The sequence below is a fragment of the Eucyclogobius newberryi genome, unplaced genomic scaffold (assembly GCF_026437365.1).
Source record: "Eucyclogobius newberryi isolate DKJ021-1_F unplaced genomic scaffold, fEucNew1.0.hap1 SCAF_13, whole genome shotgun sequence".
Taxonomy (NCBI): Eukaryota; Metazoa; Chordata; class Actinopteri; order Gobiiformes; family Gobiidae; genus Eucyclogobius; species Eucyclogobius newberryi.
Genome location: NW_027315757.1, coordinates 27,345,150 through 27,371,414, shown reverse-complemented (window position 1 = coordinate 27,371,414; position 26,265 = coordinate 27,345,150). Strand labels below are relative to the sequence as shown.

At 40.5% G+C, this 26,265-nt stretch overlaps 5 protein-coding genes and 1 long non-coding RNA gene across 11 annotated transcripts in view; 4 read left to right on the top strand and 2 right to left on the bottom strand.

Moving 5' to 3' along the window:
• Nucleotides 1-171: 171 nt before the first annotated feature.
• Nucleotides 172-6,278, bottom strand: epn3a (epsin 3a). 5 transcript variants are annotated; one of them, XM_072443219.1, is made up of 10 exons: nucleotides 5,602-6,278; nucleotides 4,107-4,225; nucleotides 3,495-3,575; nucleotides 3,099-3,194; nucleotides 2,897-2,980; nucleotides 2,623-2,746; nucleotides 1,959-2,123; nucleotides 1,808-1,888; nucleotides 1,010-1,252; nucleotides 172-929 (listed from the first exon to the last, which is right to left on the bottom strand). In XM_072443219.1, the coding sequence occupies exons 1-10, from the start codon at nucleotides 6,188-6,190 to the stop codon at nucleotides 637-639; spliced, it is 1,875 nt and encodes a 624-aa protein (XP_072299320.1). In that variant the 5' UTR covers nucleotides 6,191-6,278; the 3' UTR covers nucleotides 172-636. The 5 variants fall into 5 exon arrangements, with proteins under 5 accessions (XP_072299320.1, XP_072299321.1, XP_072299322.1 ...); XM_072443220.1 differs by having other exon boundaries at nucleotides 1,808-1,861; XM_072443221.1 differs by having other exon boundaries at nucleotides 2,623-2,712; nucleotides 2,920-2,980.
• A 4,998-nt stretch (nucleotides 6,279-11,276) lies between these two features.
• The window catches only part of LOC140358394 (uncharacterized), a 181,962-nt gene continuing 166,973 nt past the window's right edge, over nucleotides 11,277-26,265 (top strand). The window contains exon 1 of the long non-coding RNA XR_011926708.1: nucleotides 11,277-11,292. This is a non-coding gene — a long non-coding RNA (uncharacterized lncRNA). The remainder of the gene's footprint in view (nucleotides 11,293-26,265) is intronic.
• Nucleotides 12,803-14,026, top strand: rasd2a (RASD family member 2a). Its single transcript, XM_072443200.1, has 2 exons — nucleotides 12,803-13,310; nucleotides 13,382-14,026. The coding sequence occupies exons 1-2, from the start codon at nucleotides 12,803-12,805 to the stop codon at nucleotides 13,882-13,884; spliced, it is 1,011 nt and encodes a 336-aa protein (XP_072299301.1). The 3' UTR covers nucleotides 13,885-14,026.
• Nucleotides 13,744-18,657, bottom strand: rsad1 (radical S-adenosyl methionine domain containing 1). 2 transcript variants are annotated; one of them, XM_072443199.1, is made up of 10 exons: nucleotides 18,347-18,657; nucleotides 18,091-18,224; nucleotides 17,010-17,214; nucleotides 16,293-16,658; nucleotides 16,155-16,218; nucleotides 15,643-15,790; nucleotides 15,392-15,446; nucleotides 15,214-15,317; nucleotides 15,027-15,142; nucleotides 13,744-13,833 (listed from the first exon to the last, which is right to left on the bottom strand). In XM_072443199.1, exons 1-9 carry the CDS (start codon nucleotides 18,485-18,487, stop codon nucleotides 15,028-15,030), a joined length of 1,332 nt encoding a protein of 443 aa, XP_072299300.1. In that variant the 5' UTR covers nucleotides 18,488-18,657; the 3' UTR covers nucleotides 13,744-13,833; nucleotide 15,027. The 2 variants fall into 2 exon arrangements, with proteins under 2 accessions (XP_072299300.1, XP_072299299.1); XM_072443198.1 differs by lacking the exon at nucleotides 13,744-13,833 and having other exon boundaries at nucleotides 14,410-15,142.
• LOC140357671 (GTPase IMAP family member 9) lies at nucleotides 19,636-21,118 on the top strand. Its single transcript, XM_072442182.1, has 2 exons — nucleotides 19,636-19,710; nucleotides 20,049-21,118. The coding sequence occupies exons 1-2, from the start codon at nucleotides 19,692-19,694 to the stop codon at nucleotides 21,074-21,076; spliced, it is 1,047 nt and encodes a 348-aa protein (XP_072298283.1). The 5' UTR covers nucleotides 19,636-19,691; the 3' UTR covers nucleotides 21,077-21,118.
• btr02 (bloodthirsty-related gene family, member 2) lies at nucleotides 22,252-26,118 on the top strand. Its single transcript, XM_072443196.1, has 7 exons — nucleotides 22,252-22,488; nucleotides 23,626-23,901; nucleotides 23,980-24,057; nucleotides 24,699-24,956; nucleotides 25,151-25,286; nucleotides 25,380-25,406; nucleotides 25,477-26,118. Exons 2-7 carry the CDS (start codon nucleotides 23,629-23,631, stop codon nucleotides 26,019-26,021), a joined length of 1,317 nt encoding a protein of 438 aa, XP_072299297.1. The 5' UTR covers nucleotides 22,252-22,488; nucleotides 23,626-23,628; the 3' UTR covers nucleotides 26,022-26,118.

The window sequence follows — 26,265 nt, the reverse complement described above, 5'->3', positions numbered from 1 at the left end:
TGTAATTTATTTACAGATGTTTTGCTGACAGTTTTCAGCCATAGCCAAAAATACACCATCTCATGCAACAGCATACTTTTTCCTAATAAATCCCTAATGGGCATTGGTTTCCAGAGACTTGTTGATTATAATGGTAACTTTTTGTTGTTGTGGCCAGAAAAACAAACAGTGTTTTGATTTATAATGTTGAAGCATTCAGCAGCTACACCATTCATTTATTTCAGGCACCTCATGGTGTGCAAGTTTTGCATTTTCCATTTTGCTCCATATGTAGTGTTTGTAGTACAAACTGGGCAAGCACAAAAAACACAAGAATATGCTGCAATTCGGGAAGACATTTTGACAAATTAAAAGTTATCATATCAATGTAATATCACAAAACTGCATTTCAATATTTTTTTTATCTGCTTAACTTCACAAAAAAGTTCATGAAGCTATTTTTTTTTACTCAAAGCTGGCACCATTTTTAAAATGTTCCAGTTAACATGAGGACATCAGAAGGATTTTAGGGTTAGACACAATCATGGCATTATATAGTGACTAAGAATAATACAAGATGAGTCAGATCTGTTTGCCGTAGTCATGGGAAATAATTTGCCAACTGAAATTCCACGTTTTTGTTAGTTTAGTTGCTCCTCATAAGAAAGGGTTTTGACTGGCTTGTGAGGCCTGTGCTCCCTGAGTGCTGCCTGACAGGGGCAGCAGTGGCTCAGGCATGGTCCCCAGCAGATCCAGGCCCTGCTGAGTGGGATGGGTGAGAGAGGAGGGGAGGCTGGCGGTCTGGTGGCTCGAAGGCAGAGGCAGGGAGGCACTATACGGAAGAGAGGCATTATTGGGAGCTGTAGAGATCAAGCCAGAACCCATTTGATTCAGTGTTAGTTTGGGCTGCTCAGTTTGGAATGGATTATTGGCAGAAGGAGCACTCAGACCTTTGGAAAAAGAAAAACACAAAAAACATAAGTGCCATTTTGAAATGTATGGCTCATCTGTAATTTCTGAGAATATTTACCTGACAGAAATGGGTTTTTATTCTTCAAATCAGAATTCACTGGGATTAAAGTGTCCAGATTTACAAGTGATGCTGCAGCTGGATCCAGAAAAGATTCAGGTGTTCGACATGTGCGAGCGTTGTAAGCAGGGGGCAGGTTTTCCATTAGATTTGTCATGTCAAAAAGCTCAGGACTACAAGCATCACCTCGCCCATTAATGCTTATTTTTCCACCGTCCATAGCTTCATCAAATAAATCACCGTCTATCAAAATCAAAATTATGTTAATGTCGGTTAATAAGAGAAAATTAAAGTGCACTATGTAACTTCAGACGCCACTTAAGAGTCTCCTTGGAAATGCTATTGCTTTGTCTAAAACGTTCCCCAGACTAGCAATACACTTTTTAGTGTTGGGCTGCAACTAAATAAATGTAACGGGGGGGGAAATCTGAATTCAGAATACAGTTACTTTCTTAAAAACAATGAAATACATTTCTGTATTGATTGTGCAAGTTGGGCTTCAAACAGAAAATTGCTCTTATGGTGTGTTCATGTTCTATTGTATTCTATTATTTTTCCTTCTTTTATCAGTGATAAATAAATGCATAGACATTTGTTTGTGTTAATCATATGTCATCAAGAACTATATATTATTATATATTCAGTTCCCTCTAACTAAACAGTCCAGGTTTCAGGTAAGGCAACCCCTTTAATGTCATACGTGGAACAAAGCAATAACATCTCAATGGAGACGATAGTGGACCCCAAGCAGAAAGTTACATAGTGTATCTTTAAATATGTAAATAAATAATGGACAACCTGATGGGCTTCCCATACGAGGAGAAGGTACCCTTCCAGCTCCTTTCATTTGATCTGATGGTGCAGCAAAAGGATCCGCTCCTTAAACATTCAAAATCTGATTGTTCTTCCTTTTTTGGTGATATATATTTGAGCGTTTGGATGTACATACCTGCCCTGCCAGAAGAAGCCCACGTACTGCTGCTGGAGGCAGGGACATTGTTCAGTGGGGCGTCCCATGGAGCAACAGAAGCCTGGTATGGTTCCCAGGGTGGAGGGGGACTGCTTGGAGGCGCCATCCACGGAGAGTCAGGTCTTGACAGGTTGGTGCCTTCATCTTTAATTCATCCAATTTAAAAAATGAATATGAATGAATGTATAATTTTTAGTAATGCTTTCTGGTGCATTTTTTCTTTACATTAAAGCCTTAAAAATAACTGGCAAGATGCTTACATATCCATGGGTTTAAGAAAGATGAGAATCTAGGACCATTGCTATAGCAATCAACAATATATTCAATCTTTTGATTGGGAAAAAGTCCATAAAACCGGAAGATGAAACCCATGGATTGAGAGATTTAAGACGTGAATGGAGGAATGGCTTATTCAGAATAGATTGTTTTTGTCTATGTACTGTGCATTATAATAAAGTTTAACCAAGCTGCTTTGGGGTAGGACAAGATTATCACATTACATTGATTAACAATCAAACCACCTTCTCTTTACACACACAGGCAGCCAGGAAAACCAGTGAGAATGAAGACATGCTCATTACACAAAGTCCTATTGAATTAACTAATTAATTAATATTTTGAAGACACATCACTTGAGACTGACCCAGAGAGTCCCACGGGTCCCGGCCTCCGCCTCGAGCAGCCGCCTGGTGTAGGCTGCTGTGACGGTCCTGTGGAGGCGCATCTGACGACACTGCAAAAATATCTACCAAGTCCATAAAAGCTGTCTAATCAAAGCATACAAAGAAAAGTAAGTGTTAAATGCTAGTTCATGTGTAAAAGTCAGAAAAATATTTTTCGTCTAGGATAATACTCTGGTCTTCTACTTGCTCTTAATAACCCCATTTAGGATATTTCATACCCCCAGTAATTCATACCCCGCCTTTAGTCTCCATCTCACGTTTGCTTTCTTCGAGAGCCTTCAACAGCATTGACTCATCTCCTTGACGGCTGAGTTGCTCCTGTCAATTAGCACAATTACAAAAATATTGTTTAGCCAAGATTAATTTCATTATTATTTAGTATTCAGTCAATGTTCAAGTTTATCGGGCAAAAAACTAAATATTTCACACACTGTACCTGCTGGTGCTCTTCTTTGCTCAAATTCAAGGCTAACTGAAGCTGGGAGTCTTCATCCATGGTTACATTTTTTTTGGTTGGTGCACGAGGGGCTGGCTAAATGAACAACAAATACAAATGAGAGGAATGTAATTCTGAAAGCCATGTCTACAGTCTCCAACACCAATCCAGCACCAGAGGCCCAGTTTGAAAACACACAGTACTGGTTTTGGAGCGGGAGAGTTTTATGGTTAGTGGATTAGAAAGTTGCAGGCTCATTGGATTAGTTCTCAAACTTCTGATACAATTAGTTTGCTTTTTAAGGTGAAGTCCACAGACGGCATCCAGGCAGAGTTAACTAGAACATGCACTTACGGTATTTTTAAAGGGAAAGGTGCCCGCTAAGTATGTAACTACCTTCTTTGAATCCTCCTTGCTGAGACTCATTGCGATTTGTAGCTGGGTCTGTTCATCAATATCCACAGTTGGAGGAGGTGGCTAGGGTCAAGTAGGAATGATTAAAAGGAGGGCTCATCAAAGATAAAAGTACACGTGACTGATCTATAAATATTACAAAGATTATGGCGGCGGAATGGGGAAGGATGATCAAATATAAGTGATTATCATATGATCATTAGAATCATGGTGACACAGAGTCGGGGCAGGTATGCAGCGCACTCCCCCATGCAGAACCCACATGAGATGAGAGCTGGTTGTAGGAGCTCAGCAGTGGATCAATGCATGCGTCCTGTCTGGCTTCTCACTCTTCCAGAAGCTTCTGCACTGCTCAGGATTGGTCAAATTGCCATTGTTAGCCACTTGAGAGACTGTTGATGATATCCCTTTCTAAAGCCTTCTGGTAAATGGTAGTTTACAGCCTGTAGTGGTGCTTAATGGCCTGAACAGATGGGGTTGAAGCATGGGAGCCATTTTATGTTTTACTACATAATTACTGACTCAAATGTGAACAGTGGGATGGACAGGATCTATGTGTTAGTGTTTCACAGTGAGTGCAAGTGCATGAGATACCTTTTCAGTCTCCTCTCGGCTCATGGCCAGGGCCAGTTGCAGCTGCAGCTCCTCTTCTCCAGTGGTCTGCGGTCGGGCCTGCTCTATGTCTGGGGCGAGGCGAGAGGCGGCAGTGGAGGCTAACAGAGGAAGAAAAGGATTTGATGGGAGTTGACACAGCATGATGGCAAAGGGGAGACATAGAATGCTAGAGTTTACAGGGCAGAAGAGAGAAATAAAAATACATATTGAAGAGATTTTAGCGTCCGCACAGAGAGCCTCCTTCCCTTGCATGCTAATTCTATTCTACAGCTTGTTGTTTGGGACATTTGCTGGCACTGCAAACCATCGTCTGCCTAACCCAGCCTGCCCCAAGAACAATGACCTGCCTGTGTGCGAGTCAGGCCAGTGGAGGGGAGAGGAATGGATGGGGCCTACCTTATTACCCGGAAACTGGGTGGGTTCCAGGATGCAAGAGCAGACTTGTGCATTGAGGGGGTCCCAATGTACCAACAGAGGCCAGGCTATGGGTCACAGGGCTAAGGGAGGGCAGCAGGGTACAGGTTGGCAAATCAGGCTTTCAGAAATCAATCACTTCTGCCGTGCTGCCCCTAAATTATGGCATTTGTGCTGAAATGCTTGTCAGCAATTAGCTGGTGCCCACCCAGTCCATCCATCAGCATTTTGTCCACTACGCTATTCAAACGCTGTCTGAAAACACCTGTCATTTTAATTATTATACAGAGATGTAATAATGGGTTAAAATTATTAAACGCTGTAATCAGTTACAAGTGAAGATAAAGTGTATGATTATTGTAGCAATTTAACAGATATTTAGCATTAAGATCGGCTTTTCCCTGGAACTGACTTAGAAAAATATCAAAGAAAATCCTATTGAGATGAAAGATAATAAAATGTCAGATAAATTCTGTGGGCAACAGCATGCAGACTGTGAAATTGGCCCCCAAGATAATCAAAGTTGTGGTATTTTAATAATTTTAAAACTGGGTTTTTACTAGTGCCTTTGAATAAACACCACAGACGACACTACCCTTGCATCAGTTTATTATCTGTAGTTTCCCACACACAATCTTTGCCAAAGAATACAAGACATTGAGTTAAAGTAAGTTCCCCATTTGCTGAAATGAGAAGGAAGACCAAATCTAATTTGAGATTGTTACAGATAGTGGTATTGTGAGAAACTGCAAACAGGGCCTCTGCTCTTTGTAACATGGCGGTTAAACAGAGAATGAAAGGAATGTTCAAATGAGCAGTTAAAAAAAATAAAAAAGATTAAAAAAATAAAACTTAATAGAGAGCTTGAATAAAAAGGTTTTTGCTTTTCTTTTTACAACCAATCTAAATTGTAATGTACTTTGTGTAACAGATATTTAGTTTGATTTATCAATTTATCTAGAGAACTCTTGACATGTGCATTCCAAAATGCTCCACACATGACTGTTTGAACATGAGATAATAGGAGCCATTCATCACGGGTGACACTCAGAGTACTTACACGGGAGAGAGGATGATGTTCGCCTGCACCTGCCCTGCTCGTCTCCGTAGGCTCCGGCGTCCTGGTGACTAGCCTGTCGTCCCGTGTAGGGAGGGGGCATGGACACGAGCCCGCCGCTCGCTCCGGACATGCGTGTCTTGGTCTTCAGCGCCAGGCTCCGCTCCTTCTTCAGCTTCTCCTCGTCCTTCAGAAGAGACACGAGCCGCTTGGCCTTCTCCCTTACATTGATGCCCTGGTCACGTCCGTCTCTGTCTAAATACTGGAAATCCCTCAGAGTCTGAACGGAGTAGATTTTCTCCTTACACTCCTTCGCCACTTGCTCTGAGCCGGTCTTCACGAGATAGTCCATCAGGGTCAGTGCCTTATAAACATGACGCCAGTTCTTGCCATGGTCATTGAGCCTTTTCCATAACATGCCCATAACTTCAGCAATAGCCACTACATTGAAAGTCAAATTGGATATTTCTGCCATAAGAGAGGTGGGAGGCCCCCAGGGGTCATTGGAGGTGGCTTCGCGGACCTTGATCTCGGCCTCCGTGTAGTTGTTGACCACATTTTTCATTTGACGGCGAAGTGATGAGCTCTGCATGATGCCGCCGTCTCTCACAGTTGACTAAAGAAAACAAGCACAATCCACACTCTTGATGGGAATTCTCTGATCAGAAAGATCTGGACTTCTGTGGAAAGAGAAGGCACACATTGAAAGTGACGAAACGAAATACATAGTTTATTGTACCTAATTATAATGAATTGTATCTATAACTATACCTGTAAAATCAGACACTAGTTGATACTAAAACAAGTATCGAAATTAGATATTCATTTGTGTTGGTTAAATTAACAAAAACATATCACATTACAGGACACAAGTTGACATTTACTTAACAGTTCATCTTGAGCTTTATCAGAACACATGGTAACATACATAATGTGCTTTTATTTTGTGTCAAAAAAGTATCTATTGAACAGCTGGGCAATATTGAAAAAACACAATTTCTTTATTTTTTTTCATACTGGTCGATCTCAATTTTTGATTCCATTTTATTTGGTCTTTAAAACAAAATAAAAATGGCTGTTAGTAATGATTTAAACATTACTTCCTCCAAAGTCAGACCTCTGCTCTAAACCTTATGTTTTTAGCATTGGCTGTGGACCTTTCCATTTAAATCACCCACTCATACAATTGATAATTAGACACCACTGAATCTCAATTTTTCGATTAAATGCCCCGCCCTAGTCTAAAGGTTTTTGTTATCGTGGAATCTAAAATCAGTGTTGAGTATCACGCCTATTCTTTAGATGTCCGTACCGTGACAACTAGTCCCTGTTTATTCCATAATTATATATTTGCACATTCCCGGATTAGAATCAATTAATTGACAGAACAAAGAGACACAACGTTGGCTAATATTTAGAAGGATTGTCATGCATAATCCAATCATAATCCAGTTTTATCACATATTTTTCACAGGCTTCAAACAATCATGACGTGTTAAAAATAAACATAGATCAACAAAGCTCACAGATATTACATGAGCTAAAACAAGAAAACCTTGAAGTCTTATCAGAAATGGGAAAGTGACCTGAGTGTTGGCGTTTGCACATTTACCTTCTGTAAAGAGAAGCACTTGAACTCTTTGTATGTTAACTCATATTTAATGTCCTTTTATAATAGACAGCACTCTTAAGCTTGACATATGCGTTGTCGGATAAAGAGCTCTACAAAACCAAAACTGGGTCAAGAGAAAAAGAAAGGACTTGCAATGTGGCGAGTCATGACACATTTTAAAAACAAGAGTACATTTTCCCCCCAATAAACTAAGCAAACATTTACCGGTAAGTGCAATTGTTCAGTATGTGTATCTCTTATGTAAAGCAACACACTCTCATAATGAACTTCCTAATGTGACTTCTGGGCAAGCAGTACAAACAAGTTGAATACCAATGGCTCTTGTTGTACTTTTACTTTTGATTATGCCTGAACATTGCTCTTGCACAATTCTCCATAGGTTACTGGGTTAAAGTGAAAAGATAAATAAATACCAAACTGAAGATGAACAATTGGACTTAAATAAAGATTTGTATTTAGCCTTCCATATGGGCTATAGACAGGCATAATTGTGTTTTTGAACATATGTAAATGTGTGACTTTTTTTGAACCAACTTAACCACTTCCACAAACAATAACACAGCCCTCCCCCCCAATTCCCCCCTTTTCTAGAAAGAGCTCGCCTTTCTGACTCTACTTTTATATTTTGACCTTGCAGCCTTCACCCATAAAAAAACATACTTCCTGTAAGTAATGATCCAGCAATACAAGACGGGATCATTGCGCATAATAGAAAGCAAACGCGTTGTGTAGAATACCGGGGGCCCGTTTGTTAGTCCACAGCTGTTGGAGGGGAGAGAGAGAGACTGAAACTCCCCTAAAGCCCCTGTCCCAAACGAGAACGGACGGGGCGGACTCCATCAGAATGTGTGCACGTTGCGCCAAATGCGATAACGCGTTTGGGGAATAACGTGACTCAGCTCCCATTCTCAAAAAAAAAAAGTTAAAACAATCTAGCTTTTCGTGGTGTGCGATCCCCCCTCTTCTTACCTTCAGGTCATTGCTCCTCAGAGGGGTCCCAACTTGGGCAGGATTTGGGTGAAAGGAGAAGAAGAGAAAACGATACGCCTTCTTCCCCGGTCGATATGTCCCGGGGAGCGTCGGTCTCCTCGATGCCCCAAAGTGGAGCGAAAGCGCCGCAAAAACAGGCGCAAACCAGAGGCGCGCGTGTAAGAAATCCACTTAAAAGTATCCCGTGTGTAACTTGAGTTTAAGAAAATATAATGAGGGAGCTGGGGCTGGTTGATGGCGCTCACACACGCAACACGCAACACCCCCACCTCGTTCTCACAACAGTGGAATTGGATGGGACGGGACGAGGCAGAGCAGCGGTGGTGGAGGAGGAGGTGGAGGAGGTGGAGGAGGGCAGTGCCGCGGCCCGGTGCATGCGGCGTCAGGCTTAACCCGTTCAGAGCTGGCGCCTCGCACGGAGCAGGTGAAGGGCCCCCGGTCACACGTGGAGCCTCGCAAACGACGCTCCAAGACCAGGCAGGCGGTTTGGGTGGATTATTGTCTGCAGGTGATTTATGTTAAAGTCCATTGTAATGCTATTTATCCAATTACACTGACATGATCCCACGTTTATTCTGTGTGTAAGTGTTGGCTGTTTGGTTTTGTTCATCTGTTTATGGTGGATTTATTTGGATTGGCTTGGCAGATACTCTGTCTAAGTCAAAATACTGAATACAGACAAAGCAATTCCTATTATACATATGCAACACTATTTCACACATGCAAACAACCATTACATGACTCTGCATCTGCATATGATATATATATATATATATATATATATATATATATATATATATATATATATATATATATATATATATTTTAAATGTCCATGTCTGTTTTGCCTGGGCAGTTAGGACTATTAAAAATGATAGTTTCTTAGATCCGAATTCAGATTTTTAATGCCAGAGATTATGGGTCACATGTAAGTTATGTTCAGGATTGTCTATTACTCAACTGACATTGGCCCAAAAGAACATAATGTAATTATTAACAAAAATGACAAGAATGTCTATTGTTTTTTTGACCTACAATTTTACCCTTTGACCACTATATCAGCACCATAGACTCCGATAAAGAGACTTGTAATCTCAACCTTGATCTAAGCTTGTTCACAGAAACCACAAAAATGCTTCATCAGATTGCCCCCCCACTTCTGTTCAGAGTAATGTCATACCAATGGGAATTCAAAGTATATTTCCTTTTAAGCTGCTTCATCTTTCCATCTGTTTACTTATTTATTATCACTAATGGGAGGCTCTCTGGAGAACACTGTACACATTATACAACGAAAGCTCGGTTTGGAGGCTTTCTCTAACGTTCAGCGTTACAGTGTTGTGGCATGATGTCGCTGGTTGATTTCAGAAGAGGAATAAGAGTCTTGAGGTTGACTGAGCAGGATATACAGGAAATACCAGCTCCACCTTCGGCCGACACTTACACACGACAATAGTCAAAGTGTAAAATGTTTCCCTTCACACTGATATTGTAAAAGGTGGAACGTTGAGATAATGCTTTTTACTCGAGTATACCAGACTTAATGATTGTCCAAATGCCTGACGAAATAGAATCATTGTATACCTAACAGCATAATCTTAATCTCCAAGGTAGATCCAAAAGAGTGTACTCAAGCAAGTGTTAACGTTACTTCAATGATATTACTCAAGTAAACGTACAAAGTAGTTGTCCAAGAAATTACTCAAGCAAGTGTAAAAAAATATAATAATAATTGTTATAATTATAATAGTAACTGTCTGGATGTAAATTTTGATTTATAATTTGAAGATTATGCAAATGGCAGGACAAACCATTAAACAATGCACAAAATCTGGTATTTTCAAAGGATATACCACAAAGTACAAGAACTAAATCATACCTGAAGGAGCGGTACAAGAAACACATATGCTCAAATAATTTAATAATGTCAATATAAATGTTTGTCATTAGAAGACTTGGTGGGAACTTTTACACTGTCAAATATATGGCAGAAAGTTCTCTGAACAGTAAATACAAGTGAGTACCAGCCACCCTTGTCTACACCCTACAGTAAAAACAGTCTCTTTACAGTTTCCACTTCTGAGTAACCAGTGCCTTGTTGCATACACCGTCGCCCATGCTTGTTCAGCTCTCCTTGAGCCCTCCTTTTCCTTGTCCTCCCTCCATGCATCTGTATTTCCCCTGTAAACAGCGGCTGGAGCATGCTTTGTCTACCAACAAAAGCCTGATGAGGTCAGCACTTGCAGGGGGGGACACAGGTCTAGGACACAGAGGGAGGAGAGGACGAGAAGTAAATCCAGCCTATAGTCGAGCCTGACGTCACCAGGGCTGGAAACATGACTGTGAGGGTGAATGTATCGGTCAGTGAATCCTTGTGGGAATTTGGTCTGCTACTTTTGTTAGGGGGAGGAGGCTGATGTCAATGGCTGCAATAATGATGGAAAGAAATCGTAACCCTAACACCCAATCATAGTAGAAAAACATAATACCAGAAATGCATGAAGGTCAGGAGGAGAAATAGCATCAGACTTGGTTTGCTTTAGAATGAGACTCGTTTTAGCTTCGTTTGAAATGTCCATGTGATGAAATTTAACTGCTGCCCTCTGGTGGATACGTTTGTGTAGTGTAACATTTTTCTGAACAGCATCTTATTTTTTACAAGGAATTTGCTTTATTTGTGGCGTGAAAACTCAAGAAATTAAGTCCAAAGGGTCTGATGAACAAGAAAATTATATTATTATTTTTATATTAGTATTTCATCGCTTTCTCATTAAATATCTTTACAAAAACACAACCGTCTTAATCTCAATCAGATTTACAAAAACACAACAGTCTTAATCTCAATCAGATGTCAAATAAAATACAAAAATATATCATTCCGTGCATTATCTATTATTCTATTATTATTACAGGCCTAAATTTTAATCCAGTGGCTTCATATCATAAAACAGGTGACAAACAGTTTCATTTCAGTTCTGTCTAAATCTTGACAATCTCTCGACACATTGGTGATGAACACACTTGTATTTTATTCATAAAGAACAAATGTATTAAAAATGGGATTGGCCTGTGTCATGTGAATAATATGCTAATAATATGAATTAGATGCTAATTGCTCAGATGATGCTCAGATGATGCTCAGTTCGAGCTCTGCTCGAGTGGCTGATGCTGTTTCTGGGTAAGAGCCGGTTTGTCATGGTGACGTACACATTCACGGCGATGTGGTCACACAGGGGAACTGTAGGTCCTTCTATCTGATGTGTACTAGTGATGTCACGATATCATATTTTAGAGTTATGATCATTTAGGGAGGTATAACATCATGATATTACGGTTATTCACTACCGTGAAATTCTTAGTCCACTTTTATTCTCACAGCTTTATGACGTTAAACTTTCTGAATGAGTCAAGTAACAGAGTATTTTACATTGGATAAGTCATATAAATGACTTATTTTGGCTTCTAAAAGGTTCACGATAATAAATATATTAAGTTCTTTCAACTATATTGACATTACTTATCATGATTATAGAATAACTGAATGAACTTGACATCTGTAATACTGTATGTACTGTCCAAGAATCTAAAATGTCTTTGTGCTGGGTTTAGTCCGACGTGCACACACTCACCCCATCAAAACAGGGTCTAAATTTGGAGTATAAGCACAGCCTTAAATGCAGCAGTTACAGTATATCTGCATAGCCTTAATATTTACATAGTTTTGCGTTCGATAAAGAATGCACCAGTAACTGACCAATAGAAAAACAATCTCCATAAATTTCCATCACAACAGGCTGCACTTATTCAAACTGTGGCTGCACTTATTCAAATTAGACATGACAATCACAATCAGAGTGTTCTGAGAGACGACAGCCCACTGCACTCTTCAGGCTCCCAGAGGAATATTTGTGAGCCTCTTCATTCTGTGTCCTCCATCACCAGGATGCACCGAGGACTTTAGAGCTGCAGTCTCCAAATCAATAACCATTTCAACAGAACAGTTTGTGCCACGTCAGGGTGTTTATTTTAGCTCGATATAAATACACAAGCAGATCAACACAATTTGATTTTTATGTTGCTTTGCTTGCATCAGTGACGATGGTTTGAATCACAGAGCATGAGCTGTACAAAAAGCAGGTTGTGACTGCATTTTTGGCTAATTATAGGCCTAATTACGAATTTGGTGAATTAATTTTACTCTCAATCTAGTAAATCAAATGTAGTAAAATTAATTGTCGGCTAAAGGAATGCTCAATAAAAGCACAGGCAGACAAATAAGTATATTTGTTTGGCAAAGGTTTAGAATTGATTCATGCCAAAGGATGCGATGTCCTAGACTTGTCAAGTGTTAAATATTCTTCACAATCACATATCGAGAACTTAACTGTTGAGTGTGTTCTTGGCCGGGATAATAAGCTTCTATAAAAGGACTGAATCAGATGACACTTGATGACGCAGAGCGCGCGCCTGTGCGGGGCCTATAAAGGCAGCGGTGGTCGTGCTTGAGAGGAGCCAAAGGGAAAGGCAGTTGTATCGATAAGGCTCAGACTATCGGGGCGTCCGGACCAACAGAACACTGAGATGAACTCAACTGAGAAGGGCTTCCTTGCTTTTGACAGCATCTTCGACCTGTTCAGCTTCACCGGACATCATCCAGACGCGAAGCTCTCTCCGTCCCGTCAGCATCCCAGCACCTTCAGTCTGTCCAAGACGGGGATGAACATCGTGAAAGCGGTCCACGGCTGCCGGGGGGACACCGTGAAGATGACGGGCTCGGCCAGGTCGAGTTCAGGCCAGCGACAAGTGTCCAGTATAAAACACGTCAAGAAGTCCGTGGACAATATGGATCTCGGGAGAATGAACCCGCAGCACTGCACGAGGATAGTCGTGCTTGGCGCGCCAAAGGTGGGCAAGACCAACCTCCTGCAGAGGTTCTTGGGTAAAGACTTTAAGGAAAACTATGAGCCGACCAGAGAAGACTTTTACAGAAAGCTGTTTCACATCGAAGGAGAGACGTACCGAGTGGATCTGCTGGATGCGGCGGGAGAAAGAGACTTCCCCGCGAAGCGCAGACTGTCCATCCTCACAGGTGGGCCCCGTGAATGTACATTTAAGAACAATGTGTGCTTTACATATACTAACATCACTGTGTTCTGACAGGTGATATCTTTCTGCTCGTCTTCAGTCTGGACGACAGGGAGTCTTTCCGGGAGGTGTGTGAGCTGCTCAGTGAGATCAAGTCAGCAAAGACTAAGTTTCTCAAAATGAAGACTCCAGCCAAGGTCCCTGTGGTGGTCTGTGGGAACAAGGCGGACCTGGGCACACAGCAGAGGCTCGTGGGCCGCTCTGAAGTGCTCAAAACCTTAAGTGACGACGTTACCTACGTCGAAACCTCAGCAAAGAACAGTCTAGGACTAGAAATCCTGTTCCCCACTCTGGCCCGTCTGGGAGCTTTGCCTGATGAGACGAGCCCTTCACGTCACGAGATCGTGCCCATCCTCAGTTACCAGTCTCTGTGCCAGAGAGGCAGAAGGCACGAGCCGAGTGCGCCATGTGGGGCCGTGGATCCACTTGCGCGCAGACCCAGTTTTACCACGGATCTGAAATTAGTGCTTGGATCAAGCACAAAACAAAATAAACCCGAGAGGTGTCAGATTCAATGAATTTGAGCCTTCTTGGAAAACCAATTGTAGTAGTATACTGCAATGTCATATTATGTAAGGAGTTATACTCCTGTAGCATCTGGCTGGACCGATGCATTTTAACATTTTGTACTTTTTGTATGTAATGATTTAATAAAGGCTTTGTATACGTAACAAGAGTGTTGTCATTTTCTCCACATTAATGACCTATAATGTTCTTTTTGTTACAAAGTGCTTACTGTCACAGCAGTGGTTCTCACAGATAATAATCATTGTTGTTTTAATCAAATAAAATTTTTTTTTCAATAATCTATCATAATCAATAAACAAGTTTAATTAACTATAATTATCACCTACTTATATCTACATAAACGTCCTACAAATTCCTCCTATTAAACCACTAGAATGAGATGTTAGTGAAAATACAAATGCAACAAAGATTTACATATGAATTAATACTTGGAAATAGCAGAATTGAGGCGTCACTGAAAGTGAGGATCAGTAAGGGGGCGACAGGAAGTGATGGAGTGGATTCAGCACCATGGAGAGAGTTCAAACAATGTTTATTACCCAAGGACTTTTTGTACAATTGTTTTATTTTTATACTGTATGTGCAGCTATGACTAAGCTTTTGCATTTATGATGAATTCCGAATGCTTTGTTTTCTGTCCCATTATCAGAAAACACATAAGAGCTTTTGTAGTGGGCTCATTAACAAAAGGAACAGATAGACCATTGAATCTCATTACACTCGCCTACGCATGACAAATTAAAACACATTTCCACCGACTCGATCACAAGCAATTTCCTGTCCAATTATTAATGCGCATCGAGAGGGTGGCATCACTGCAAAACAAGGTTGAACTGCAGAGAATAAAAATAATCCAATCATGATGCAAATCCCACTGGTCCTTGTTTAACGGCTGGGACTGAGGTTTTGGTCACACTTGAACCTGGTGTTTTTGACAGGTTTTCCAACTAAAGTCAAGCCCAATTAAGTTAAAAGTAATCAGTCAATTTGATTACCTTTGTACATGGACAATGTTTTGTGTCAAAGTAAAGCCCCCAACTTTGCTTTGAGTCAAGTCCAGGTAAGGATCTCTATTTTCGCAAAACCTTGAGAAAGTCTTCATGAAGAAAAACTACCTTCCTGTCTCTCTCACCTTAAAAACTGTGCACATCTTTTTGTCTCGGGGCATAAATCCGTTCCACCTCCAACAAGAGAGTTGGCAGCATGCTGTCAAGTAAGGCAAGACCATCATACGAGCAACGGAGGCCTCTAGAAACGAAATGAGTCATTAGTTATGCAGTTTCTCCGTCTAAAAATAAGACCACTTAAAGAATAATAACCTTTCATCAAGTATGAGCTTTCCACTTTGCAGTAAACCTTGAACATCGGGTGACGAATCAAAAACATGGTGGAGGTTCACGTGTGGGCTGAAACGCTGCCAGTGCTGAGAGACACAAATAGCGCTTGATACATGTAATTATTGTAGTACTGTAGTTTTATGATTCATATTGAAGTTACCCTGTGCGTTATGCCTTCGGTCATTCTCATTCCCATCACCAACACCTCCTCTATTCTGCAAACACATTGGTCTATATTCACGGAGGCAAACTTGATAATGATGAGCGAGTGAGTCCGTAATCAAGTCTATAGATAGGACTTCTCGAGAACAGTCTCAGTACATGTCAAGACACCATCACATTGTGGCTCATGTGTCACCGTTAAGTGCATCACTTCACGGGGACATCTCGGCGACACGGTTCAATACTTACAGTTCATGTCGATGGAGCTGAATCCTCCTCCGGGTGCCATGTCCCCTCTTCTGGACCTCACGTATCCAAACTTCAGGCTCCAAAGTTTGGGTCCTGGCTTCTCGACAAACTCCCCCCTCTCCCAACGGGACGAATCTGCCATGTGCCCCTAAACAAGTCATTTTAGTCTTTGTCCCCTCTAAGTTTCCAGAGTATTCAGGAAGTAATACGTCTTAAAGGCCATTTAAAGTTGCTTATGGTGCCAAATTCTCATTACACTATTAAAAAATTAGGAACAACTGGCTGGATTTACTTGAAATAGCCAAAAAACATATACAATAAAAAATAAAAAACGGTTTTATCTTGCCATGTTTTGCACGGTAAACCCGCTTTTATTCAGATGTTAGACTTTTTATTCAATACGCAAGCGTTTTGGAAAATTGTCATCAACAGCTTTCAAACTGTTGAAGAAATCTCTTGTTGCTATGGAAATCTCCTGGGAGACTGAATTTTGAAATTGCTACACAAATTACCTGGTCCAACGCCAATGTACTGTCTCCCTTTCCAATAACTCAGATTGTGACTGCTGACGGCATTCTGCAAAAAAAAAGAAAAATATCTGCATAATGGACAGCACATTTTAAAAAGCAAACTTAAAGCCGTTAACTCACAAGTCTTGCAAAGTTGGACACTTCATACTGCTGAAAGCCGTGCTGGTGGAGGATCTCCCTGGCTCTTTGGTACATCTCGGCAGTGACGTCTTCTTCCGGCACCGCCACTTCTCCGCCGTGCACCTGTTTGAAGAGCCGCGTGCCTCGTTCTACAGTGAGCTGATACAACGACAGGTGGTCATCGCACACCTGCAGCGCCTCCTTCAGCTCCCTGTCCCAGGATGGGACGGTCTGCCGAGGTCGTCCAAACATGAGGTCGACAGAAACTCTGCCCGGACACAGCCTCGATGCCTCCTCAATGGTGCACAACGCATCATGGGAACTGTGGTCTCTTTCCAGAACTATCAAATCCTCATCGTCGAGGGTCTGCACAGAAAAAAGAACCAGTGAAATGTTAACGTCTACAATCAATAGCCGTTTTCTATGGACAACGTTGAACAAAATAATCGACATGACCCAAGTCGTCATAACTGGACTCATCGTTGAAATGTATTGTTGGACATAAACAACTATACAAATAAATCTATTCAGTAAAACACATAGTCTGACCTGCTATAGATCTGTAAACAAATCAAAATTCACTTGCTGTAGGGCTTCAAAACCATCACCCATTTCCTTTTCTCCTTCCGCCAAGAAAATAGTGATTAAAGCAGTGTGATACTCTCTTAAAACTTACACACCACTGTATTTTGTTAATATTTTACTAACTTAACTCACCTGGACGCCAACAGAGAAGCGGTTCACTCCAGCGTGGCAAAAGTCCTGTAACTTTGACCTTCCGAGAGGAGTGGGATTGACCTCCAGCGTCACCTCGACATTCTGAGGAATATGAGCATGTTTGGAGGCAGATTCAAGGACCGCTGCGATGGTTGAAGGGTGGGCTAGGCTCGGTGTCCCTCCTCCGAAAAACACTGATGTGATGCTGCAAATAGACATGTTTTCATACGATATATATAGAACAGAGACGACTGCATTGACAGCACAGGATCACTAGAATCAGAGGAGTTGTGTAACGTCATAGACCAAATAAAACATTAGCTCAAAAGCTTTTAACGTTCTATTTAAAAAACAAAATCAACAGTTTTTGCATCCATCATTTATCAGCTGATCTGTCTTTTGTCTTTTTAAAGGTCTTTCTAGCACTTGTTATACGGGAGGGCAACATTGACTAAGGTGGACGGGAGAGTGGTTGTCTTATGAAAGGTTTTGGGTTTGATCACTCATTGTGACTTTTGTTGTCATGGTATTAAAAAGTTAAACTCGATTTTCATACAAATTTACAGGCTTGATTCTCGATTTCAATACTGATTCAGAAAACTGATCTTTGACACGTACTTTTAAACACTAATTAATAGTATTTTTAATGTGTCACGATGTGGTTTTAGACTAGTTCTGACAAAGCTCAAGATCATTCTAAAACTGTTCAGGAAAGTTCATATTTGGTCCTGTTAATGTGATTTGTTTTTTGTATTGATACTTACTTAAATGTGTATCTAGTCACTTTTGACAAAATGCTTACGTGTGAATATGTGGCGTGAGTGGTGGTGGCAGGAGATGTCGGCAATTACAGGCAGGTTCAGGGGATACGTGGCTACAGTAATCACTTATATAAATATATAATAAATACATAAACACATAAATATATAATTATTTGAGTTTGAATGTCTAAAAGTGCTTGCATATTTGAAAAAAACACACTCTTAACCTTCTTTTCATCTCATCTTCACATCATCATGCAGTCATTTTCTGCTATATAGGCCTGACATTTCCCCCTTATATTTATACAAAACTTGCATACCATGAAACTTTACTCAATTGAAGCAAAGTTTGAGTCTCTTTTTGAAGGCAATCTGTCATGGCATCATCGTTGCTTGATCTGGAAATGTACTTATTGAAGTTGCAGTAAGAACATCTTCTGAGACAGTAAGGCCACTGCGGAGGTGGAGAACAAAAAGACATTGACGTAAGCTGTGCGCGAGTTACAAAAATAGAGCTGAAGGTCGTTTTGATGAACAGAAAATGTGTTCAGCTTCAATAAAGCGAGACTAACTCACGTGGACGTAGAGGGACGCTGTTTTATGCAATTCATCGCCACTTGCCGGGATGTCAGAGGCGAAGCAGCGGGGTAGAAGGCGCACACAGGCGGGCAGGGCAGGTCTCATCAGCAGCCGCCCCCGGGAAGTGTGACAGAACATCCCGAAGAAACGTTTAACGGGCTAACAACAGATGGACATTGAGGTTTCTTGGCTTTTATACATGCCTTTTGTGTGCATACAAAGTACATGTATCAATAGGACAACATGTGAAAGACAAGCAACGTAAAAAGGTCAATTATTTGCGCCCATGTTTTCAACCTGCGGCTCTAAACAGCTGATTCCATGGGCCGGATGTGACGTCAGATTGACTGTATGGGACTTCCTGTTTCTGTCGTACAAAACATGGCCACACAGAGGAGCCAGAAACGCATGGGTTTTTTTTTATTCACAGTTGCAAAACAGACCATTTTCTTCGATAATTTTCTTCCTTTGAGGTGTACTATTTTATTGTACTTTATTTGTAAGTTTATCTTACGTTATTTGTACATTACACTTTCTCCAGCTTTGCTTTTATTTTTTTTAATTATTGTTTTTTTCATGAGTTTATTGTACGTTATTTGTACTATCCTTGTCCATTCAGAAAAGGGAAGGTCTAAGCAAATTTAGCGCACAGAATTGTATGTATATATTTGATTAATTTACAGTCTTGTAGTTTGTATGTCTGCAGTCATATTTCCATATGAGAGTGTTGTTGTTTTGCTTAGAAGGGAAGATCTTCTGGCATTTTTGAGTTAAACCTGGCCATTACCCAAGCAATTTAATGAGCTATTGATTAATCTGCACTATAGATGAACAATTTGGCTTTGAGACAGGGAAACGACCTTGATGCTTCTGGATTAGTCATGTTTCTGATTATACCTGTTCCTGTAATTAAGTAATTATTATCAATTTTATCTGCGGAAATCAACATGTTTGTTCAGCATTATGAGCTGATTGCACTTGTGGATACTCTGGAAACCTGTGCAATTAAGTTTGGCACTGATTATACAGCGGCTCAAAAGTCAGTTTATAATGGCAGCAAAACTTGTATCCATATGATTACAATGATTATTATTTCCCCAAAATCTACATTCAATAATATAATCTTTTCTGTCATATGTTTCCTGAAGCTTAAATCACACATCACTTTCTTTTTCTTTTTTTATTTTGTCTGTCTAGTCAGTGTGATAAATATCAATGGTTGCTGAGCCTCGGGTCATTTTCCGTTCAGTATTAAATCTGTTGCACAATTGTGCTATCAACAGTTAGTGGAGCTGTAAATCAGCCAGTTTGGTTGGAACATCAAAGCAGATGCAACACTAAAATGGACAAGAGAACGAAAGGTAGGCAATGGACTTTTGTTTATTCAGGTAGAACTAAGAAATACATGTGTCATTTAATCTGCATGGAGATATAGCCTACATAGGTTGCTACTTTACTTGACTTTTAAAACACATTCTTGTTGTTTATTTGGCATACATATACTAACCTATACATTTCTGGACTTATTAACAGACCATCACATGTCCCCACTTGATATACTTTTTGGAAATTTTGTCCTAAATCATAAAGCCGACGAACTTCGTAAACATTTGCGTTAAAGAATACAATAGCAATTACCATTTGTTTACTTGAACACTAAACTTTGCTTTCTATAACTCTTTTCTACATTTCTTTGAAGGCTCTGCTCTTGAATTGAGGTTGATGGTGGTCGGCAGCAGTGGTCCTTCCCAGTTTCTATTGACCAATGCCATATTAGGACGCGAAGAGTTCACAAAGGACGTTACCTGCATATCCTGCTCCAGTAAGAAGATTGGAGAACTGGCTGGGAGGCGTGTAGCTGTGGTCAACGGGCCCAGCATTTACGACAAAGGCATAACAGCAGTTAAAAGACAGAACGAGCTGAGAAGATCCAAGTGCTTGTGCATACCTGGTCCACATGCCTTTTTGGTTGCGTTTGACATCGAAGATATATCCCCCAATGACATTAGAACTGTCAAATTACTCAAAAAGCGCTTTGGAAGGAACTGCCTGAAGCACTGCATGGTCCTGCTTGCACAAGAAGGACCCCTGGAGAGCGCTGCACTGGAGGAAAGGGTCAAGGAAACTAACTGGCACTTGAGAGAGCTTGTGGAGAAGTATGAAGGTCGTTTTCACATTTTTAACAAGAACTGGCACGACCGTAGCCGGGATCGGGAACTCCTTCAGAAAATTGAGTGGATGGTAGCCTCATTGGGTGGTGTGTATTTCTCCAGCAGCAGCTTCCAAAAGGCAGAGGAGAGGGTGAAGAAAGAGGAAAAAAGGTTGAGAAAAAAGAGAACCGCAGAGATAGAGCAGGCTTGGACTGACATGGAGAAGCAGTACATTGCAGACGACTTGTATCGCAGAAGAGATGCCTACACAACCAGTGTGGGTGCAGACATCAGAGCTAGAGCAGAAATGGACAATGACTGGCTCAGGAAGTCGTTGGCTCGAGGGCTGGGGTCTGGACTGGTTGTAGGGGCCATCATGGGTGCCCTGGTGGGGTCCATAGAGGGGCCGTGGGGCATGGTGTTGTATGGGGTGATAGGCGGGGCAGTGGGGGGCTTGGCTGGAGGGACAGCTCAGGTGGCAATAGAACACATAGAGAATAGAGTGGCACCAACCGCAAGACTGAACTTCAACTCCATCTTCATCAATCGCTTCTTTGCTGCACCTCGCAACTCTTGACACTTGTTGGACTATTTGTTGGACTCAAAAAATGACACTTTATCAGGCTAATATTGAGAACTTCAATAAATAATTGTTATAGCAATCAAAAAGGATTTTGTATTGCTTACATGTTTACCAAATCATTTCAAAAGGACCAACATCAGGCTGTATTACAAATTGCTCAGACATTGAAATTGAGGAAGAATTACCTATGCCTTCATACTTGAGCCGCACACAGGCAAATATTGTCCTTCAGTCATTTGTATGGTCCTTTTACGATATATTTTATAGCTACCTAAATCCTCAATTAACATATAGGTGCCTCACTACACCTAGAACTATGTTGTTCCTGAAATGAGTACTAACCCCACTTAAAATATATTGTTCTGCATAATTTGAATACAAATGTACATTAGACAGTTATCTAACTAGAAAATCTGCAATGGCTGAAGCCATCGCTGGAGTGTCTGCGTCTCTCCCTCTCCCCCCATCTCCCCCCCCTCTCTCCCTCTCTCTCTCTCTCCCTCCCCTCTCTCTCGCTCGACTGGCTCCGTCCTAAAATTCTAAAGAATAAAGTCTACCTCTCTCCCCCTCTCCCTCCCTGGCTCCGTCACAAAATTCTAAAGAATAAAGCCTAAAGAATAAAGTCTAAAGAATTCCGCAGAGACAAAGTCTAAGGAATAAAGTCTGGCGGTAATGCAACACTTGGATGTCAACCGCCATAAAACAACAACAACAACAACAACAACAACAACAATAAAGTCTGGCGGTAATGCAACACTCGGATGCCAACCGCCATAAAACAACAACAACAACAACAACACTCAATGCCCAAATTCATTTAAATGGGGAAAACTAATACTTTTGAAAATTCGACAATTCTGCAAAAAGTACAAGTTGTTCAAATGTCAAAAGTAAAATAGCACGCGTACTACTGCGAAAGCGATCGTAAGAAGCCAAGCTGACTTGAGGTATAACATGTTGAAATCGGTTGAAGCGTTAAGGAGTTGAAACTGGCTAAATGGAAAATCATGGAAAATGTAATAATAAAAAATACGTGAAATACAAGAACATATAGTGCCTGCGTGACATCACGCAGACGCTCAATTAACCTCATACTAGTGAGTTAATATTTGCAAAAAAACAACAACTTAGTTTTGTTTTGTTATCCCTTTCCCTCTAGTTATTTTAGGCCATAACCACTTCCTGGATTCTTACCCCTGGCTAGTTAACCTGTAGCTCGGGTAACACAAAAAGAGGTGGAGCCTGGTGTGAAAATGCCATTGTCAAAAGCCCTGCCCTCTTTACTAGACAAGACACACAAAGCTCGGTGCACCTGTTACCTGCTCACCAATACATTTGGAGTTCTCTATAAGGCTGTAGAAAGAAGCCAAGCTGACTTGTTGGATTTATAAAGGGGAAAAACCGTGGTAAGAACAGTTTTACATGTCCATTATTTCATTGTAAGATCAAGATAAAGTGTTGCTCTTATTAATTATTAAAATATCACCTGTGACTTCATATCTATGCTAATGACAAAACGTACTAAACATAATCTGTGTATTTTAGAGAAACTTAATGCTAGTACTTCTTACTGAGCTTTGCCTTCACAAAAAAACATTAGCTTCGACCAGTCTGACCACATATTTTCAACACGTTCTTTTGCTTCCTTTTTTAGTTACATCAATGTATCTTGATATATCCGTGTTAGTGCTCGGGTTTTATGGCTAAAATAGAGACAACCATTGATAGACCGATACAAAACATACATTTAAGTTGAGCTGTGAGCGTTATATGTGGGCCCTTTGTGAAGTATTATGTAATAACAGGTGGAATGTGAATCAAAGGACAGGACATCTTGTTTGCATTGAAAGAGTGAATGCTGTTCAGCAGCTATGAAAGCATCTGTGGTATTCGTCTCTGTGTACAATAAGCATTTAAACACTTTGAGTCGCTGATTGTTCTATACCTTTTACACGAGGAATTACATATATTTTGTAACATAGGTTCTTTTACCTATGTAAAAAAGTTTTTCAGGTAGTTAGAATTGAACTATAACGTAAGTAGATCATCATATTACATTTTGTTCATTGTAAAGTTATTGCAGGACAATACTGGATTACTCAAATAAGCGTGACTCAATCAAAATGCAACTGTGAGCAAACTAAAGTCAAAAATAGTTGTAACAAGTTAAATAATTATTAAAGTGGCTTGAACATTTCACAACTCAAAAGAAGTCACTAACACTTCTCCTTTGCTACACTTTCAAGTCATAGTGTGAATGCAGTAAACCAAGCATTAAAAGTTAAGTCAACTGCCTTATTATGGCACTAGGCTTGGAACCGGTACAAAGGTGGCCTTGTACAATGAGTTTTGTTCATACTTAGATGAATTGCAGTTCAAATAGTCCGCTGTACCTGAATAATCAAACCCTTAGTCATACAGTTCAAATATCTTGTGCAAATACATTCAATGTTCCCTTTATTTCATGCGTGGTCACTTTATGAACCAAAGTGCAACTGTGCATTTCTGATTTGATAACACTCTGATGCGTTACACTCTTGCAGATAATGGCCTCCACCTTCAGTCTCCTTTCTGAGAAGCACTTTTTGTGTACTTTGTGTCAAAAAATCTTCACCAACCCTGTGACCATACCGTGTGGGCACAGTTTCTGCCTGTCCTGCCTGAGTCACTTCTGGTCCAAACATATGTCCCGATACTGCCCCCACTGTAAGAGGCTGTTCACGGAGCGCCCCAATCTCAGCATCAATCACGTTTTAGCGGATGTGTCGGAAAAATACAGTAAAACCAGGCCCCCGAAAGAACCTGAGGAAGACACTATGGTGCGTTCACATTAAAGAGATAAATTGCCCTTGACATAACTTTATGGGTGTTATAAATGTGGTGTGATAATGTTACAGGTCTTTGACATGGAGCAAATGGTTCAAGAGAGGCTTCAGAAGATTGAAAGGTTGAAACATTCACTGGAGAAACAAAAAGTAAGCATATATATATATATATATATATATATATATATATATATATATATATATATATATATATATATATATATATATATAACATACCTGTTTTGCATAATCATTCATTGTCTGGTTAATTTATGGGAGCACACAAAAGCTCTAAAAGTAAAAAGAAAAAGCCAACACAATTAAACAGATAATTCTGTTTATTCAGGACACAATGTAATCATAAGAACTCAAACATAATAATCGCAAAGTTAAGTTATTTCAATGTAATTTATACTCTACAAAACTAAAACACTGTACAAATTTTAAGAAAAATTTGAATTTATCATTTAGAAAGTTTGATTTCATAAAGCTGGCCACATACTAGAGATGAACATTAATCTAATAGACATCTTAAATAAGAGAAAATTGATGATTGTACTGTTGTTTAGTCATGGTGTCAATAATCGTGACTAATCGCAAACATTTTGATATTAAATTGTGACATCCCTGATAAAACTTTGACTGTCTAAGATATATTTTTTCAAACAATTTGGTATGAGTGTGAGTATGAGCTTCAAGCAAGGAAGTACTTTATAATACAACTCAAAATCGTGTCACAACCCTCAATCAAAATGAAATAATATCTAATATTTATTACTTGCCACATTCAGAACTCATACCTCAGAGAAGTCCGCGAGAGCCAGAAGACCTTCTCTGCCTTGGTCAGTGCTATGGAAAAGAGCCACAAAGCCGTGGTCACAGCCATTGAAGACAGGCAACGGGAGGAGGAGAAGAGAGTTGACAAACTCATAAAGGAACTAGAACAAGAGATTCAGGAGATTCAGAAGCTGAGCAAAGACCCTGCTGAAACTGAGCCAACAACTTCAACCAATGAGGAGCCAAGCAATGAAACAGAGCAAGTTACAGCGGTAAATCCTGTCAACTTTACCTCTTCAACAATAGTGCATGGGACGTTTTACAGTAGAGCATTAAACTTCAAAATGTATTCAATTTCACTCTACATTGAAAAACATGCCTTCTTACTTCATACCTTTATGTTTATGACATACTGTGGTACATTTCAGGCAAAGTAATAACATCAGAACAGAACATTTCTCCACAGACTGTTTGTCCATCAGAGATGAAGGACTGGTCCAAGGTGACAGTGGAACCTGATCCCTGTATTGGGGTAACCAGACGGGCCTTGTCGGAAATGGTGGATAAAATAAAGGCAGAAGTTAATAGACTGTCAAAATCTGGTTAGTGAAAAATAACTCAAACATGTTCTGTAATAATAACAACAACAACAACAACAACATTAATTAATAAATATGTATCTTCTTTTTGAATAGAATTGAAAAGAATTGAGAAATATATAGGTAAACGTCTGTAAATACTGCAAATTAGTGCCGCAATTATGCCATATTCTCACTGTATCTTATTTTGTAGTGGACATCAATCTCAGTGCCAAAACAGCGCATCCATCGCTTTGTGTGTCTGAGGACAGGAAGCAGGTCAGGCACACGGACAAGCTTCAGGAGGTGTTTGAAAACCCCAAGCGTTTCGACCGCGTGGCTAACATACTGGGCAAAGAGAACTTCAGCACTGGGCGGTACTACTGGGAAGTGGAGGTCGGTGAGAAGATTGAGTGGAACCTGGGGGTTGTGAGACAATCCATCAACAGAAAGAGCAAGTTTACGGTCTGCCCTGCCAACGGTTTCTGGACTTTGAGCCTTAAAGCCAGTGGTCAGTATCTCGCCAACAGTTCTCCAGTCACTCCTCTGGCTCTGGATCACAGGCCCAAAACGGTGGGGGTTTTCCTGGACTACACGGAGGGCCAGGTGTCCTTCTACTGCGCGGAGTCAGGAGCCCACATTTACACCTTCAAGGACAACTTTACAGAACGAATTCATCCGTTTTTCAGTCCGGGGCGCCTACATGGGGGCAAAAATGCTGCTCCCCTGATTATCTCCTCTAGTTTCTGCAGTATCTGATGTACATAGGAGTAATAGACCCATTGACAGAGACTCGGTGTTGTTGTTTGTCATTTATTAACCGTTCACATGTGAAAAACGATGAACCTCATAACTCGAACACAAGGTCACCAAAAAGCTGCTGCTGTATAAAGGACTACACTTGAAAACTTCAATGAAACCCATAAACAGACTGGCAAGAAAAGAGAAGGCTCTCAAAATCGAACAAGTGAAACCAAGTGGAAAAAAGGAGTAAATGTGTTGT